Raw genomic sequence first — 19,396 nt, forward strand, 5'->3', positions numbered from 1 at the left:
CACTGTGCCCAAAACAGAGGCCTAACAGGGACCTCTTCTCAGGAAGAAACTAATTTTCTTCATCTCAGCCTTGGGGAAAACTTCACTTTGGCAGCAGATTCTCTCAGTTACCGTTTGGATTCCACTGCTTCCTCTACGGAGACGTAGCTCCTACATAGCTCCCCGAGCCATGCTTTCAAAGAGTGACAGTTTCACTTCGAAGGACTAGCTCTGAAGTTATCACTCCCAAGATCTAACTCTTTATGGGTGATCACACTCATGCAGGATGAATTCGGCAGCCCTGCAAGTCACTTCACTGTTCATTTTCACTTTCATATTCAGAGTACTGCAACCTGTGATTTCTCTGCTTCACTCACTTAGATACTTGGTTAGTATCTCTGTGAGAATGTGCACTGGCTTAACAAGTGTTTGTGTTCTTGGGACATCAATACAGTTTTTCCAAAGGGATTGGCAAGTAAAAGAACTGTGACGGTCAGTGCTCAAAGTGAGGAGGAGCTCCCAGGAGCTCAGCTCCACCACTTATTTCTCAGCAGGAGCAGAGTATCTTCACTTCTCAGGGTTTTTTCTTTCTTTTTTTTTTTTTTTTAAGTTTCATACTTTATCAGTTGAATTCCAAAAAAAAAAAAAAAGAAAAAGAAAAAAATGCAAAGATTGAAAGAACGTAGAGAAAGATAAAAAATATCTGATCTGCAAGAAAAGAAACAAAAAAAGATGACAGGACAAGTTTTGCAATATCATATGATATTCTGCTAGTACTTAAAATCTTGCCAGTGTTTTTGCATGAAGCAAAAAACCCTGGATATTGCACTAGTTCTCTCACCTCCCTAAATTAACTCCAGGAAATGGTACAATCCTAAGTTTATCCACTTGAAACACTTACATACTTTCTTACTTCAGCTATGTAAGGCATTGCACAAATTTGAAGATACAGTGGGCTATTTCATTATCTACCCCCACCTTCTCAGACCAACCCCTGTCAGTGATGCTGAAGGAAGCTATTTCCTTGCTCTGGCACTAATACACAGCAGTTCTTATTTCATGATCATAGAAGGTCTTTGCTGTTTATTCTCAATGGAGGAGCATTTCTGTTCGCACTTCCCCAAGTTTGCACCAGTGCAGCTCTGTGATTGTGGTGTAATTGTGGTGGTGTTATACTGGAGTACTTGTGCAAGGAGGGGGCTGTCATCTCACACTCCCTGGCCAGGGTGGAGAATGTTATTGCTACTATTTTACAGGGGAGAAGCCAACAATGTTGTGAGTGGTTTTGTCCTAAGCACACAGAGATTCTGGTCAGAGCAGGTATTCGTACTCTGGCGCTTGGCATTCCTGGTCTTGCTCACAATTATTTCTTGATTAGCTGTTTTGCCCATGCGATGCTAACTTCTTCTTTCCCTCCCTCAGGTATATTGTGATGTCAGGAACCCCAGAGAAAATTTTAGAGCACTTTCTAGAAACTATGAGGCTTGAAGCAACTTTAAATGAAGCAACAGGTATCAAAAGCTATTTTATTATTACTGCGTAAGAGGGACTTGCTGGGGGAACACTGCAATGTGATGCTTTGAAAAGCACCTAGTGGTAGTTTTTCCCACAATGAGAACTATCAGCTACTCTGAAACAATCCCAAGAAAACCTAGGAAATCTGGAATTAAAGATAACAATCCACTCCTCCAAGCCTGCTCTATCATATTTGTACTTTAAGGACATAATAGAACAGCAAAATCCTCCGAGGTGCCAGACCACTAGTTATGACTTTAATTAGGCACAACTATAAGGCCAGGATAGAGCACACAATAATAATAGTACTCATACTTTTTGTTCTGGATATCACTTAATCCTGTGAATTAGCTTGGTACCTCCAGACATTGCATTATATGTTCTCAAATCTTCATATCACATTTAAGGTATCACAATTTAAATTCCTTGTTTCTGATACTTTCCCATTTGCAGGGAAAGAAAAATTGTTACTAAAAGGAGAACTCAGCACACCATGGGCTGAGTGCCAAGAATGCAGGTTGCAGCATCTGCACTTAATAGGTGGCTTTTCATTAGTGTAAAGACAACAGAGAATTTACATCTAGAGATATATATATTTGCTGACTTACTATTAGTAAGTATTGTAATTTCTAAAATGACACAAAAAATCCTCATAATTTTGATAAAGTAATGCAGAGACTTGTGTATTACACTACATAATACTGCTTTTCCAAGTTATTTTTACATTGCAGAAGTATATATTCAAAGATGTTCTTAAATCCAGTTAATCTGTTATTGACCTCATAGTATTGGAGAAACCTGTACAGTGGTCCCTAAACGGTGGAATAGTTGAAAAATTACAGAAATCTTTTTAAAGTGTGTGTTTTAACTATTTCAAAGACAAAAAAATTTCCTTTTTATTTTTATTAGGATGTTGTATTCATGTTTATTAGGATTACCATCAGTATTAATCTTTAAGCTTGCAGCTTTTTTATCACAAGTTTATTATGCACAGTATGCACATAGTATACATTTTTCTAAAGCAAATAATTTTTAAAATATTTTAAAACTTTTCACCAAAACATTTCATTACAAGATTACACCTATATCCTAATGCAATACAAAGTGTCACAGTTCACAGTGTTACTTTTAGTATGTAGCATCTCAGAGTGCTGGAAAATTGAATTATTGGTTTATGCATTCCTTTAATTTAAGAATATGTAAAAACCAGTTTGCTCTGGATATTACACAAAGAAAAAGTGAGAGAAAACTCATCCTTCCAGATGTGAATTTTGTCAACTGAGAGATATTTTCATATATGAATTATAGGAGTGGAAGCAGTGATGTAATATTATATTACACAGTTATCTCACCATATTTTTTCTGCCATCCCCTACTTACAGTGTTTATAAACGTTTCTGTTATCTCAAAAGCTGCACTGTAGAAATTATACCCTGGGGTATTGTGTTTATTGTTTCTCAATGATTCCATATAAGCCTGCCAAACTTATTCTGGCCTCTGCAGCCAGGCTTTATAAATCCTTGTTGTTGTCACAAATACAGAGGCAAGGCAAACTGGGATTTACACCAGTGCTACCACAGATCATTTTAATAGAAAAAAACAGCTTGCTGTTTTTTGCCAGAGAAAATGTCAGTCATATTGTTTATGTATGTTTTAATGTAAATGTAGTGGCTATGATACCTTTGAATCAAAATAAACCCAGAAATTTGACTATCCATTTACTTCTTTTAAGCATTCTTCTTTTTGGTAGGAAATCAGCTAAGAATTAAATTATTTGCCTTCTCCTCTGTAGTATACACTAAATCTGCTGTCTGATATTGTATTTCCTAAAGCCAAATGTAGCAGCTCTGTTTAGGTACCCAGGTGTGGCAGGCCTGATTCTTTTTTGCACAAAACTTACACTTGTACAGAAGTATATCCAAATATTTCACTTAAGCAGAGACTGGGGTTTTTTTGGTATGCCAAATTTCTCTTTGACATGGGCAAATGCCTGTTAATGTAAGTGCAATAAAATTAAAGACTAAAAGCTTAATATTTCAGCTCATATTTGTCCATTACCCATTTTTAAACTTAATGCCTACAAAAAAAGTGCAAATAGATCCCTTTATTATTTGCAGAGGGCTTATAAGATATTTTAGCTGAAAAAAACCTCATCCCTGTGTTCCCCGAGCTGTTCGCAAAGGCTTAATTCACTGTTTTCTTTCTTCTCTTTTCACAGATTCTGTTTTAAATGATTTTATTATGATGCACTGTGTTTTTATGCCAAATAGTCAGCTCTGCCCAGCCTTGATGGCACAATATCCTTTTGTAAGGGAAAAGTTGTCTCTTCAGCTGCTATCCCTATCGGTGATGAGATTGAGCTTCTCTCTCTCAAGAAGTACATCACACTCCATGTAGGCTGTGCCTCGTGGGTTCTCAGTGTCGGACTAACAGCTGTCCATAGCTCAACAACTCTGAAAGGGATAGTGTATACCCATGATGAGATACGGTCCCAGACCATGAAAACCATAACGTTCCTCTGCTCATTCCTATTCCAAGGAAAATAAATGTACTGTCCCTCCACCGTATAAATGAAATTACATAAAAGTTTGGGTTACCCTTCCTGTATCCTTTCTGTCTTTCTTGGTTTTTGCTGAACTAGAGCATCTACATTTTAGCTGGGGTAGCTATGTCTTGGTGATTTCAGTGGCCCACTTTATGAATTACAGGCTGCAAACTGCCTCAAGCAAAAGGTTGCTTAAACTCATAGAATAATGGGTAAGTAGTTCCTAGGTGCTGTCACATAATACTTATGAATAAAAATAGTGATAATCTATAAGAATAGCCTATAGCAAATGCAAACAAACTGTGAAATACTAGGAGATTAAATCTTTCAGTGGAGAGCATCAGGAGCTGGGGCGATTCTCATACTGTCTGCATGTTTTACAGGAGTCTGTGAAATGTCCATCTGTCAATTACTGCCAGGTTATTTAGTTTGGAGAGCTGTTGTGCACTGAGAGTTTTCCTTGTGCACTGTGACTTGAAGCTATCAAGTGACTGGAGCATTAAATAAACATATAATATTTTGTGTTTTATAGAATTCTGACAGGGGCATAATAACTTCAATTCCCTATTTATTTGTTTAGAATCACATTGGTGTGAAAGTGTGCTTTCCTTGAAGCTCAGCAGGGCGAGTGACACCTGGGAGAGCTCACCCCCTGAAACCACAAAATAGAGCATCGTGTCCTTGTCTGGCAAGCTTGAGAATCCATTTGTGTTCTTCCTAGCAGGAACAGTAATTGTTTTTAAAACCTTTGGACCCATGAAACTGGTCTGCAGAAAATTGTTCGTATACTTGAAACACATTTTCCAAGATCACATTGTTTTGGATATCAAAGGTATTATAAAATGCTGTTGCTGACAGCTTTGAGAGGGGAAGAAAGGGCAGCACTTTTAATGGTTTTGGGGGTTTTTTCCATGATTTATCTAGTCATATTTTTCAGTCAGTCCATTTGATATTCAGACTTGTCTAGCCTCAATTATAATAGTATACATCTGATATCCAATAACTGGGAAAATCAGACCCGTAAGAAAAATATACCTTCTTGCTTATAGGGGAAAAGTGTTTCTGAAAATCAAAGTGATAGTGACACTTAAATATTCATTTGTGATGAAATCTATTCTGGAGAGGAGGCTAAGACCATGGTCTTAAGTGGATCATGGCAGGCATCGTGCTAATTCTTTTCAAAGAGGAGGAGAGCTGGAAGTCACTGGTATCCTGCTGCTTTAGTGTCAGCTTTTCCTAGAGCCGAATTATTGTTTATTTGGTCTGTTCTGAATATGGAAAAACTAACTGTGCTTTGTTGATTGTACCATTGAAATTTATTGTTAGAGTTGAAAGGTTCCTAACAAAGCTCATCTTTTTTGAGCAAAATCACTCCACAAAAATGTTTGCTGGTGCTATGAGACTAAGGAGAGATGAATTATGCTCAATGAGGAAATTAAAACAGAAAAAGAAGGAGAAGAAAGGTGATTTGTTTGGCAACTTTTTGCTTCAGCTCCCAATTTTGAATCAAAACAGGTCTATTTTCTTACACTCACAATAGCTGGAAGCATGCAACTGTGAGTAGAGCTACACCACTGTAGTGCTTTCAAGCACAGTACAGGGTATGAACTATTTGGAGTTTCACTTCCTTTATAGCAGCATTTTGTTGTCTGTAAGTTATTTTAATCCTGAAAGGAATGGACAGGTGCACCATTTTGTCTCAGTAACATTATTGATGTCCTTTGGCACACTAGTCTTTTTCAGTCATTAAAGTACATGGGTCCTGCAATATTAAAAAATCACGTACTTCTTTTTTATAGGGAAACAAAGGGCATGCTCCCCCATCCTGGATCAGTCCTGTGTGTTGGACCAAGGCCCCTGTTTCCCTCTCTTCTTTACAGAGATGGAAATGGACAAGTTCTCAGAGCTACAGTTTGTCAGAGGGAGGCAGGACAAAGCCCAAAAGAAAACTTGAAATAGAGCAGCACCTACAGAAGTGAACTTGGGTTAGTGCAAGTTTGTGAGCATGTGTGCAGGTGTGCATCTTTAAAGGACCACTATCTAAATACTTACGAAATATAAACTCCTCTTTTGCTCTCTGGAGATGATAGTTCTTTAGCATGCTTCTATATGAGTGTTTTGTGAACCTCCTTTACCATCATGCCAGCAAAATAGTTTGCATTCTACTGTAGTAATGGGTGCTGATCTCGCACAGCCCCTGATATAGTTGTTTTCCTACAAAGGGGAGAACAGATTTCAGAATTGCTTCCATTTCTTAGCATCTGTTGGAGATAATTAGAAGTATATATATATTGAACTCTAAACATGTTGGTGTTGATAAATATTTTGCAATTATCTGACACTTGTTGCAAGTATACATGATAGTTTATTTCTGATTGCAGTCTGCAGTGAAGCGGCATCCTGTTGGTCCCATAAAAATGTGACAACCCTTCATTGACTTTCCCCATGATAATGTTAATAAAAATCAATATAAATAAGTAGTAAAAATACAGAAAAATACCAGTGCCTGTGGTGAGTCAGTTAATAAGAAAGTAAAAATACATTAAATAATTATAGCATTTGAAAGGTAAATATGGCATGAGAAAAATTACTCAGTAGAATATTAAACTTGCTCCCCAGGGCATTAGAGCACATAACTTACAACATATTATTTACTTCTTAGGACCTTTTGACTTATTGCCATAATTGTACTGATATGTTCAGTTCTCTAGTCATTTTAAACCTTTTCAAATGAAAGTAAAATGCAGATTTCTGAAAGTTTGTCAGTCAAATGAGTGCCCCAGTAACTCTGGTAGCATGTCAAATCCTTCCAGGGGTTTTGGGCAGCAGGATCATTTGGAAAGTGTGAGTTAATACATACTTTTCCCCATTATATTTTATTAGTAGTATTTGTTAGATAAATGCTTCTAAATGAAAAGGTTAAAATAAATATCTTATATAATTTGGATTCTTTGTTAATATTTTTATTTTCTAATTAATATTTCAAAATATTTTGTTAGAGCAACTGAAGGTGCACCTTGAAAGGATGCTGGACTTTGCTGTGAATGAGTGTCAGTATTTTATGTGTTTCTGTGTAATCGGGAATAGTATTATTCATAAGAATCCAGAATCAGAATTCTGATGTCTGGGAAACCAAGTTGAAGATGCAGTTGCACTCATTCTGTGCTTACTTCACATTCAGCTATCAGTTTATTGGGAAACAGTTTAAATATATATTGTTATCCTCTGATCAGTGAGAAGTAGACACAGATTGTCATATCCTGTTTCTGCTAGGGATTCTTCATTTTCACAGAGGTTAAAGGCTCAAATTATCTCAGTTTATTGCCCATTGTGCCTTTATTTTTTCTTGGTTTCTTCTTTCAGTAAATGTTACTTTTGGCCTTTTAGCTATTTGCCTATTTTTGTAATGTTGATACTTTATCATTAAAAAGGTCAATGAAATGTTTCCCCTTTTTTCTTATTGTTCATCACAAAATAACTTTCCCAAAATAGTGTGTCCTAAATACGCTTTATTTCTTGTAGTAGAAACATCTAATTTCCTCATAACAATGAGGGTACTACAGAATTTATTATTTTACCTTATGTCTCTATAGTCAATTTTGCTTGTAAGCTTCCAGGTCCCTCTTCCATAATGGGACTGAGGTTCACCTTGAGTTACAATAACTTGTAAAAATAAAAGAAATAACACTGGTAGTTCATTACAGTAGTCTTCATCAAAAATGAAAAACTGAAATTGTTAATAAACACCAAGTTTTCTTTTTCTTCAACTGTTTGCAAAGAGGAACAAGGAGATATATCCTTCTTCAGTCTCCATGGTTAATCCTCTTCTCTGTGGTTCCAAGTGTCATTTCTGTTCTGCTCCCCTACAGCAACCACCTCTGTGGTGGGACTGTGATCATTCCTGTGCTCTTTAGAGAATTCACTGTCTTTTTAATTTTTATTATGAACGTGAAAGATTTGCAAATCAGTGTGCTAGTGAATATCATAATTTAAAAGTATATATTGGAAAGTTATGTTGGAACACCCTGAAAGTGATTTGTTGGAAGTCAGTTGTTTGTGAATTCATACTGGTTTTGATATTTTCAATCACTAAATATTTTCCTTGACACCATGGCACCTATCATGCCCAGCCTTCTCAGGGTACAGAGCAGGAGAAAATGGATTATGCCCTCAACAATAAAAGGCGAGTCATTCGGCTGGTTCTGCAGTGGGCTGCTTTATATGGAGATTTACTACAAGAAGATGAAGCAGCAATGGCCTTTTTGGAGGTATAAAGGAATAGTCGTATCACTGTACTGAAAAGTACCTGCCAGGCAAGATAAGCTGAAAGCCTGTTCCCAGTCTGCAGAATTCTGTCACAAAGTGAAGAGAAATAGGTCATTTCAAAGTGCAAACTGATAACTCTGTTTTCTCGGTTTTGGCTGCCGACAGTAAATGGAACACAACATGCTTGAACCATTGTTCAAGCCTCTGGACCTCTGAAAATACTGTTGCAGACCCCTTTGAAAGCACTGCAGGGGTAGATTGCTTTATAGCAGTAGATGAATTTGCTTTTTTTAGTATTTACTTGTGAATAGTTATGGAGCACTACAGGTTGGACTGGAGGGCTGTTTGTGCCTGCCTGAGGTGTGCCAGGAAGGAGCTGCAGGGTTGTCACTCTACAAAACCAAAAATCCTTTCCATTTGAAAGAAAGCTGTACTACAGCTATTGGAATTTAAGATCTTTGTCTTCAGACCCTTGTAAGTTCTTTGTGGTAGGTGCCATATCCTTGGATTTCTAAGACAAGATGTACTGCCAAAGTCACATTAAGTCATCATGATTACCATTATTATTATATATCGAGTTATGGCACACAATCCCATATGGTAGTGGCTGAATGAAAGTTCTTGAGTTCTTGCCCCAAAGAGCCTAAAACTGAATCTAAGATAAGAATTAGCAGAGGGGAATAGGGAGGGACCTTAAGAATGGCAGGCATCCCACGAGCCCACGTGGGAAAGCTTTTCAAGCTTTGGAGACAACATAGTCTTTCATTAGGCCAGAAGTTAAAAGTTAAAGAACAAGCACTAGTTGCAAGCATGTGGATCCTTCTTTGGGATCCTCCTTTTTATGTAGATGTATCAGGAAGAGTTTTGAGTAGGGTTTAAGAGAGGGTGATATTGCAGCAGACTAGAGTAGCTGAGAGTCAATGACTCAACAGCAAATGAACCACTGAAGACTACAACAGCAGTGAATAAAAAACCCTATTGTGGCAGATTATTTGTGAATTTTATAGCCTTTATCCTTGACAGTCTGAAAATGCAGTTTTTGCACAAGTAGTCAGTGGTTACAGAGTGTGCTAAGGAGCCTCATCAGGCTTCCCTTCTGCATATCTAACTCTTGCTTTAAATCAGCTGGAGATAAACAAGTAGAAGTAATAGAGGGTTGGGCCCAGCATGTGTTCCTCTATGCAGATTATCATTCTTTATAATCATTAAGCTATCAGATGTCATCTCATAATCCTCTCTCCTGAGTACTGCTCATTTACCCCTATAGTTATTTAAAGACTATTCTGTATCATTTACAGGAATTTTATGTATCTGTATCAGATGATACTAGAATGATTGCAGCACTAAAGGAGCAACTTCCAGAGCTAGAGAAAATTGTAAAGCAAGTGTAAGCACAGTTTTTGCTTCTTTCCCCCTCCCTGCCCTTTTTCACAGTAAACTGATGAACAAAATTTAACAAAATTTATTGGTTATGTCTATTAAAAAACCATTGTATGAATGGCTCTCAGTCATACAAGACTGAATGTTTGCATGCAGGCTTGTTTGGATTAATGTCTGTGGCCCTCTCTCTTCCACATCAGTCTTGCAAACAGCAGATTCTCACGGAGAGGTAGACAGAAGTTTATTTCATGCTTACATGGACTTTGTATAATATTTTTTCTTCCTTGGTCATAGATTAACTATGGTATCATCTAGTCTTTTCATATATAAATATGTTGATATTTTAGTTTGACAAGTGGACCATGTTCTGTGGGTGATTTTGTACACAAAGTCTTACAGGTAATATTTAATGATATATTCTATGCTTTACCTTTTTATAGTTCTGAAGAACCTAAAGCACCACAAAAGAAGGTAAGATAATTTATTTGCTCACTTCTAAAGTAGAGTATTAAGCACAGCAAATTCATAAGCATCTTCTCTTTAGTAATTATGGATATATTAAAAAAACACATTGAGGAAATAGCTTTTAACATTGTCAAATTTTGCATTGCTTCTCTTTTTTCCTGCCATTGATAGGAGCTCTATTGTAATTCGTGTATACCACATAATGTTTCTTTTTGCACTGATGTGAATCTTGATGATTCATTTTCAGCACAAAGTTCTCCTGCAGCTGTTCAACACAAGTGATGACAGGGCACAGAAGCGCCAGCCTATCAGGGGCAGCGATGAAGGTGAGTTCCTTCTCTGCAAAGTTTTCTTGAGCCACTGAGATTTGTGTAACTTTGTCTCTCAAAAACGTGGTCTAAAAATAAATAAAAGTACCTACCTACAGTTTTGAAGCCTGGCCTGAAGCAAACCCTTTTTACTTTTGCTAGCCCAATATTCTCCATTGTTGATTTGAGGTGCTCCTGGTCTTTTCCCTTAGTTACTTGTGCTATCAAACACTGTGCTTCCTCAGAGGAAGATGTAAAAACCTTTAAAATAAGGAACAAACAAAACAGGTAAGAACCAGTACAGACAGTCTACTGCAGGTAATGGCAATGCAATAAATAGTGGTGCTGAAGGTCATGTTTGAGCCTCTGTCTCCCCACCATAGCTTGAGCTAACATGTACAGCTGTTGCTTTGCAAGATAGGACTGGAGCAGATAATCATGACACAGATCATACAATCATAGAATCTAGGCACACAGCCTAGAAAACAAAATCTACTGATTTGTCCTATTGCTAATGTTTGATTCTCTGAAGAGATTAAGGTAAAATTTACAGCAGCGTATAAGAATATAATTTTCAGATTATTGAAAAGGTACTTTCAATGGTTGCTTTGGTGCATCTTCACCTAAACCAGCTTCTGTTTCAAGGTATTTGATATTAAAGGATAGCTCTTCCTAATGAACAACAATAAAAACAAGGCAACAAAATGCAAGGTCACGTAGCTTAGAAAGCTGGTGGCATAAACCAGATCGATGGAAGAGCCGTGTCAAAAGCTGGAACTAACTACATATGAACAACAGACATCCTGTCAGGCATGCAGCCTCTCTTGTCCTTATCAGTGTTTCTTCTAGGCCTACAAAGAGGAAAACAGTTCCTGCTACCAGGGAAATACTACTTCTTGTATCTGTCCAGACAGGCAGTAACTGCTCCTTTCATGGCTGCACCTTTCTCATTCGCAGGGCAGGCAGCGCACTGAACACTGAAAATCCATGGATATGTAACCCTCAAGGCTGCTTGACTTGGCTTGACAGCTAAGCTGAAGGAGTATTTTGCTTCTTCTGTCTTCAATTGATGTCACTTTGGGCTGCCTTACTTTTTGCAGGCTAATGTACTATCATACTGATTTCTAGGCAGCCAGAGGCCTGGGTTTATGTATTACTCTGTGAGCCAATTTGATCTGTACACACAAGTGTATACTTATTGCTCTGTGGTATTATTCTTCATCGTCTACCATATTCTTGATTCAGCAATTACATACTTGCTTGCAAAAAACAGGTTGCAACACAGTTTGATTTAAGTTCTGGTTGTAACCAAGACTATTTTCAACTCTGTTTTGTAAATATGAAAATTATTTTCCTTTAAGTAAGAGAGTTTGCAGCCAGTTTTACTGACTCTTGAAAAGAAGTGTTGATTTAAAATAACATAATGTCTGGAACATAACAAAGTGTCTGATTAAATTAGTATCCATAAATAATGTAACATCCGTAAATAATGAATCATAGAATGGTTTGGGTTGTCCAAAATCCCATTCCATTCTCTCAGCTTCTCTTCATAGGGGAGGTGCTCCAGCCCTCTTGTCATCTTTGTGGCCTCTTCTGGACTCACTCCAGCAGGTCCACATCCTTCTTATGCTGGGGACCCCAGGGCTGGATGCAGAACTCCAGGAAGGGTCTCACAAGCAGGGGGAATCACCTTCCTCAGCCTGCTGGCCACTCTGCTTTTAATGCAACCCAGGACACAGTTGGCTTTCTGGGCTGTCAGTGCACATTGCCGGATCTTGTAGAGCTTCTTGTGAACCAGCACCCCCAAGCCCTTCTCCTCAGGGCTGTTCTCAATCCGTTCTTTTCCTGCCTATGTTTGTGCTTGGCATTGCCCCAACCCAGGTGCAGGACCTTGCACTTGTTAGGCTTCATGAGGTTTGCACAGACCCACCTCTCAAGCCTGTCAAGGTCCTTTCTGGATGGCATCCCTTCCCTCCAGCACTTCAGTAGTGAAACACTAGTTTATTAAAACATGGTTTATTAAAAGTTCTGAGAAATCAGAGATTTCTATATTAGAAATTGTAGAACATCTGTGAAATGGGGAGCTATCAAAACTGTAGTGATTTATTGATGCTTTGTTTCATTTGTGAGGAGTGGTTACTGAAGTGAAAGTAATTTGGTACAGTAAATCTGTGGTTTTTACACGTGGAATACTCCATGCAATCTTCTTTTCTTTAGTTCTGTTTAAGGTGTACTGCATAGACCAAACCTATACCACTATCCGGGTGCCAGTGTCTTCCTCTGTGAAGGAAGTGATCAGCGCAGTAGCAGACAAGCTGGGTTCTGGAGAAGGCCTCATCATAGTGAAGATGAGTTCAGGAGGAGGTACTGTATTTGCATCATCTTAAACACTTCTCAGTTATGGTGAAGCAGAATATTGGGAGGGATTGAAAGACTAATTCTGTCAAGGCTTTTATACCCATGTGCATGTTCAGCTAGTACACAAGTTCTGTCTTAGAGGCAAGTCCTTCCTCTACTGCGGGCACAGGCTGGAGCTCACATGGGAGACAGGAAAATGGAGAAGCTTGTGTAAACATGCTACAGAGCAGAGCTACCCCAATTTTCCTTCACTGTTAGACTTGTAAGAGTTTTTAAACAACAGGAATAGGAGGTAAGTATGGATAATCTCAGGCTAGACTTAGGAATCAACAACCTCAGAAAACACTGCAGTGCAGACATTCTGGTAGTGGTCATTACCATTCTGGCTGCTCTGCCCATGCGAGGCACTACAGAGCAGCTTAGTGCCAAACTCACTGACCTCATGTTCGCTGAGGGTCAGGAGTCAGACCCCACTAATAGGCTGTGAAAATGTTAAGAGTAGCTGCAAGGTGAATTCTTCTGGAGCATTGGTGATGTTCAAGTGCTTTGGTTGAGTATGACTGTGTGGAGACACACAGAGGTAATGAGAGCTGTGTTGGAAGGCATTTTTGCAAACAGTGGTGCCTGCCAAAAACAGCTCACTTCCTGAGAACTAACACCAGGCAGCTTTTCTTTTTGCAGTTGCAGCAATTTTTTATTTTCAGATTTGCTGACAGCCATCACATGCTGAAAGAAACTATTTTGTAAGTTACTTCATTGTCTTTTCTTTACCTGTGATGTGATGCCCTTTTAGAACTGCTGTAATGCATTTTATCACCTCCTTATGAATTTACTATCTTCCAAAGCAATTTCTATTAAGAACAGCTCTCCAAATGCTTACAGTTCAGCAAAGAATGAATGGAGTCCCTAATTATGACTGAATTTTTGTAGGTAGTTTCTAGAGATGGCATCATAGGCTTCTTGAGCTGTCTGTACAGTTTGGGACTGGGATTCTAGTTTTCTAGGAGACTGGTTTGGGCTGAGTTTATCATCACATTTCTTCAATAAAGAGGACCTTGTTGTCATCTGTCTTGTATCCTGGACATTGGGTTACTGAGAAAAATTTGTTCCCAGGAGGGTGATCTGTGCTGTTGTTGGACGAGTCCTGCTGTAAATTCTACATATATATATAATAATAAATAATAATTTGTTTAATTTTTACAGAAAAGGTTGTGCTCAAACCTCATGATGTTTCAGTGTTTACCACTCTCAGTGTTAATGGCCGGCTGTTCGCTTGCCCCCGGGATCAGTTCGATTCATTGGTATGTATGTATGCAGTTCTCAGGAAGGTCAGTGCTGCAGTTCATTTGGACACTTGGCCTTTTTGGGATTATCAGTGCTTTAAGTAATAACTAGTGGAAACCTTCACAACAAAGGACTTGTCACAGTGCTATGGGATGAGCTCTGAAACTAAAACAAGCTAATATTACGATTTCCTAAAATAGACCAGAAATCCATCCATCTGATCCACATAACAGCACTTGATCCCAGTACTCTCAATCGGTCAGACTGAGCATTTAGGAAGAGTAGAATATTGTCACTAAGACATGCAGCAATTCCTCATTCCAGAATTATCTCCTCAAAGCCATAGGGATATATTCTCAAAGATAGGTGTTACCAGTTAAAGCATTATGGAGATTTGATTCCAACAGTAAATTCCTTAAAATCTTTTATTTCTCATCCCCACAAAATACTGTGTCAAAATCTCAGATTTTGATTCTAAGTAGGATCACAGAAAATATTCCCGGTAGAAAGTCTATTTTTTCTTAGGTAGAATTGCTCATAAGTACTTACAGTTTATACAGCCATTCTAACAGTCTGCATGGGGTCTGCTTTTATAGAGTTTGATTTGACTGTACTTTTTGTTCCTTTTATTTCATTAAAAACAAATGTCATTGCCAAGTCATGTCAGCATGAACTCTATTACTCCTAGCCTTGTTTCAACCTCCTGTATGCTTTTAACAAGCCACTTAGTATGTATGCCTGATTTCTTTTATAGATATGGTAAAATCTATGCTTTGCTGCTGCTTTCAATTTAGTAACCAAGGAATGCACATCCAGCATATGTAGTTCCATGCAGAGATACCTCTTGTTCAGTTTATTTAATTCTGGTGTTCCCTTAAGGTTAATTAATCCTGCCAAGTAGACACCCTCATGGGGCAATGCTACTGTAAAGCAGGGGTGTTGCATCAGTACAGCTGCACTGGGCACTTACATATGGCTCTGCATTGTCTGTGTACACATAGCTCTGGCAGCAAATTGTCATGGCTTTCTGTGCCTTTTCCCTGTGCCATTTACCATGGATCAAGTCCTCAAAATGCTGCAGGAAGCTCGGTACAGGCCTGCAACGTGCTCGTTTTCATCAACTAGACTGACCAGTAGGAATTAGAGAGGTACATTCAGCACCTTAAAAATGGTTCTCAGCACTGCATAGCAGAATATATCCCCTTGTCAGCTGCATTTTTTCAAAGAGGTATAAACAAATAGAAAAATGTTACAACCTTATCTGTCTCCCAGTTTAATCCTTTCACATTCCAATTTCTGGCTGCTGCCTGTGCATGAACATTTATTCACATTACATTTGGCAATTCTCATGTGAAAATTGTTCTGGGTTAGATGAATTTTCAAATATGCTGTGAGTTTGCATCTAAGTGCTTCTTTCCTAGTCCTGGAAAATACGTGTTTGTTATGGTAACAGCTATGTTGTGTTTGTCTCCAAATAGGGGAAAAAAGCCCTCTTTCAATCTCTGGGCAATTCTCTTTCCACAGATTTCCACAAATTAGGATTTTCTACACAAAACTGCTGTGCTTTTATTTCATACGTTGTCATAAACTAAAGAAATTTTGTGTTTGTGCAAATCCCAATTCAGAGCAATCTGCAGGCTTTTATAAGATTGATGGCTGTCCTGTTTTTTTTATTAGAGGATACTTTTCTTATATACACTTTTTAAAAAAATTGTGGATGAAGCTTTTAAGGTAATAATGCTTTTATTTGGTTTAGTAGTTTTTAATTAGTTTGTATTATGCTGATATTTGAAAGAAAAGTTTTCCCTAGAGCACAAAGCAAGAATGCATACAGGAATACAGCTCCTACATACTGTGTGTTACTGAGAAAGTGATTTGATGTATTAATCCAGTCAGTCCTTTTTCTATTGCTAATATATTAATCTTATGTAAAAGAGAATTCATTTAGTAAGCTCATTTTTTATATTGCAGTGTGTAAATATGGTCTGTTAATGTTGCGGACTCCATTGAGTTTGTACTCAGGAAGGAGTCTGTTGACAATTCCGTGCTCCATCATTATCTGTTTAACAAAGAGGCGATGAGAAACTGGGAAACTTGTCAGTGAACTCTGCTGCCCTCTCCTGGGAACAGAACAGCTGACCTGCGAGTTCACAGGCAGCTGTACTGATGTTACACGTTCGAATTTGTTAGGATTGTTAGTATTTGTTAGTATTTTAGCAGCGCTGGTTCAAACACTTTGAACCTAATATGTACAACAGACTGTTTCAAATCTGACTTGACCTCAAGCCACGTTTTAAATCTCTGTTTAATGTAAGATTTACTTGTATGCAAAACTGTAGGTCACGTCTCATTTATTAGCTGCTATGGAAGTGTCTTTCAAAAATGTTTTATACTTGATTCTTTCTCATAAGACTGTGTGCATACCATTTTAATTGGCGTAGCCAGGATTTTTACAGTCACAAATGGTGCCTCCCTATACTGTCAAAGAGAAAGTACGAGGTTTATTTTGTAAATGATCAGATCACCTTGCAAGCATTGCAGTTTTTTGAAGAATGGAAGATGTAATAATTCCCATCATTAGAATCAGGAATATGTAAAATTATTTTCCTTGTGCTTTGTGGCCTAGTTATTTGCATACATGATAAGGAAACATAACAAAAGTTTTGTGGAAAGATCCTAAACAAATACACATGCTTTAGTTAGCACAACGTGTATTGAAGCATTTATTTCTAGATTCAATTTTTAGAACAGTGTTAAAAATAGCACACTGAGAACGGCCTGGTTTATATTTCTTATGGTGCCCCTGAAGAGCTTTCGGAATTTTCCTGACTATCCTGTACGTATTGAATACTGATTTTACACAGGGCTTTTCATTTCCTAATACCTACCTGTGGTTAAAAGCAAATTTCAGTTTTACTGTGAATTTCAGTTTTACTATTAGAAACATGCTTAGAAAAGTGAGGACACTGAAAAAAAAAAGAGTTAGAAACATAGTGAAAGGAAAGCACCAATCATGCACTTTAGCATTTCTAAAATATTTTTATACCATTTTTCTGTTTGCAGGCACCATTACCAGAACAAGAAGGACCATCTACTGGTACAGTAGGAACATTTGAACTGATGAGTTCCAAAGACTTAGCACATCAGATGACAATTTATGACTGGGAACTCTTCAACTGTGTGCATGAGGTATGAGGATCTATCTATTCAGGTTAGAATCTTCTAGAAGATGTTTAGTTGTACATTGTAGATTTGTGCATTATTTCCAAAACTTTTTCTAAGCTTGATTTTCAAAAATCCTACAATAAAACCACCTACAGGTTTCAAAAGTATAAGACATTCTTAATTCTATAAGCAAAATACAAAAATAAAGTTCTGGACATGTGCTGCTCATTGAATTACTTTTGTATGTTTTAAGGTATAAGGCATCTGTAGTTATGCTTTTACTATGCCTCAGCTATTGTCTACTGGATTTGTAACCTGAATCCTTGTCATCTCTGCAGCAATAAATGTAAACTGCAGAGCAAGTTTCAGGCTAGATACTAACCTGGTCATTCTTAGCCTCTTTCCTCTGTCCAAAAGATTAGAAAAAAAAATTCCAAACTGTTTTCTCTTTTCTAGCTGGAATTGATCTATCACACTTTTGGAAGGCACAATTTTAAAAAGACCACAGCAAATCTGGACTTGTTTTTAAGAAGATTTAATGAAATTCAGTTCTGGGTGGTCACCGAGATTTGTCTTTGCTCTCAACTCAGCAAGCGTGTTCAGCTGTTAAAGAAGTATATTAAGATAGCAGCCCAGTAAGTATACAGTCATATGTGAGCTGGAAGTGAGTTTCAGTATGGTCAGTATGTTTTTATTTTCTATTTTCAGACAGCCACACACAATAGAGGTTGAAAGATTTTCTATTTCCTAATTCTGTCCATTTTCTTACAGGGCTGTATAGAACCTTGTTAATATATATTCTTCTTTCCTGTGCTGCTCTCCATTGCTCCTTGATCTGTGATTTCTTAGGGCCATGTTTTCACATCAAATTTCTGAGTAAATATATTTCAGTTTGTCATGACGAATCCTTCATTTACCCTTACATACATTAGCAATTATTAATATGGAAATTAGTAAGTATTAACAAAATCGAGCCTTAATTTTCCTGAAAACAGAATTACTTCTGGTGCTGCTCAGGAAAACCATTCTCAGAATTGCCCCGGGTGGGGGAAGGCAAGAGGAGAGAGCAAAGAGATGATGATGCTCGTGTTACTTTCAGTCTGCTTGGGATTTGCAGCAAGTTCGCTCACAATACAAAACTGGGGGGAGTGTCTGATACACCTGAAGGCTGTGCTGCCATTCAGTGGGGCTTTTGATAAGCTGGAGAGTGGGGCAGAGAGAAACCTAATGAGGTTCAACAAAGGCAACTCCCCAGGGTCCTGCACCTGGGGAGGAATAACCCCAAGTACCAGCACAGGTTGGGGGGCTGACCTACTAGAGATCAGCTTTGTGGAGGAGGACCTGGGAGTATTGGTGGGTGACAAGTTGGCCATGAACCAGCAGTGTGCCCTTGCAGCCAGGAGGGCCAGTGGTATCCTGGGGTGCATAAGGAAGAGAGTGGCCAGCAGGTCACCAGAAGGAGGTGATCCTCCCTCTCTACTCAACCCTAGTGAGGCCACATCTGGAGTACTGTGTCCAGTTCTGGGCTCCTCAGTACAAGAAAGACAAGGAGCTGCTGGAGAGGGTCCAGCAAAGGTCACAAAGATAATTAGGGATGTGGATCATCTCTCTTATAAAGAGAGACTGCAAGAGCTGGGCCTGTTTAGTCCAGAAAACAGAAGACTGAGAGGGAATCTCATCAATGCATTCAAATATGTCAAAGGCAGGTGCCAAGAGGATGGTGCCAGACTCATTTCAGTGGTGTCCAGTGACAGGGCAAGGAGCAGTGGCCATAAACTAAAACACAAGAAGTTCCACCTCAACATGAGGAAGAACTTCTTTACATTGAGGGTGGCAGAGCACTGGAATAGGCTGCCCAAGAACAATGTGGAGTCTCCCTCTCTGGACATACTCAAAACCCACCTGGACGCATTCCTAAGTAATCTGCTCTAGGTGACCCTGCCTTGGCAGAGGAGTTGGACTAGATGATTTCTAGAGGTTCCTCTGTGATTTTTTTTCAAGTACTTTTGTTTTAAAATGCAGGAATATAAATGTCCTAATTTTTTACTTACTGCTGGGTCTTAGGTTAGATAGCAGGCCATTCTTGCTATCTTCTTTTATTCCTATTCAAACGTAAGCCACTTGGAGCCTT

General features: G+C 38.3%; 1 protein-coding gene across 5 annotated transcripts in view; it reads left to right on the forward strand.

Moving 5' to 3' along the window:
* Positions 1–19,396, forward strand: part of RAPGEF4 (Rap guanine nucleotide exchange factor 4) — a 154,068-nt gene that overhangs the window by 113,153 nt on the left and 21,519 nt on the right. For all 5 annotated transcript variants that reach the window (XM_027733598.2, XM_027733596.2, XM_027733595.2 and 2 more), the window contains 10 exons: positions 1,402–1,490; positions 3,713–3,791; positions 8,157–8,307; positions 9,604–9,692; positions 10,126–10,156; positions 10,398–10,476; positions 12,676–12,822; positions 14,020–14,117; positions 17,164–17,289; positions 17,722–17,900. In XM_027733598.2, coding sequence (XP_027589399.1) covers positions 1,402–1,490; positions 3,713–3,791; positions 8,157–8,307; positions 9,604–9,692; positions 10,126–10,156; positions 10,398–10,476; positions 12,676–12,822; positions 14,020–14,117; positions 17,164–17,289; positions 17,722–17,900 — 1,068 coding nt within the window. The remainder of the gene's footprint in view (positions 1–1,401; positions 1,491–3,712; positions 3,792–8,156; positions 8,308–9,603; positions 9,693–10,125; positions 10,157–10,397; positions 10,477–12,675; positions 12,823–14,019; positions 14,118–17,163; positions 17,290–17,721; positions 17,901–19,396) is intronic.

Source organism: Pipra filicauda, unplaced genomic scaffold (genome assembly GCF_003945595.2).
Source record: "Pipra filicauda isolate LSUMZ 115617 unplaced genomic scaffold, ASM394559v2 scaffold5_size6683894_pilon, whole genome shotgun sequence".
In the NCBI taxonomy this organism is placed as follows: domain Eukaryota; kingdom Metazoa; phylum Chordata; class Aves; order Passeriformes; family Pipridae; genus Pipra; species Pipra filicauda.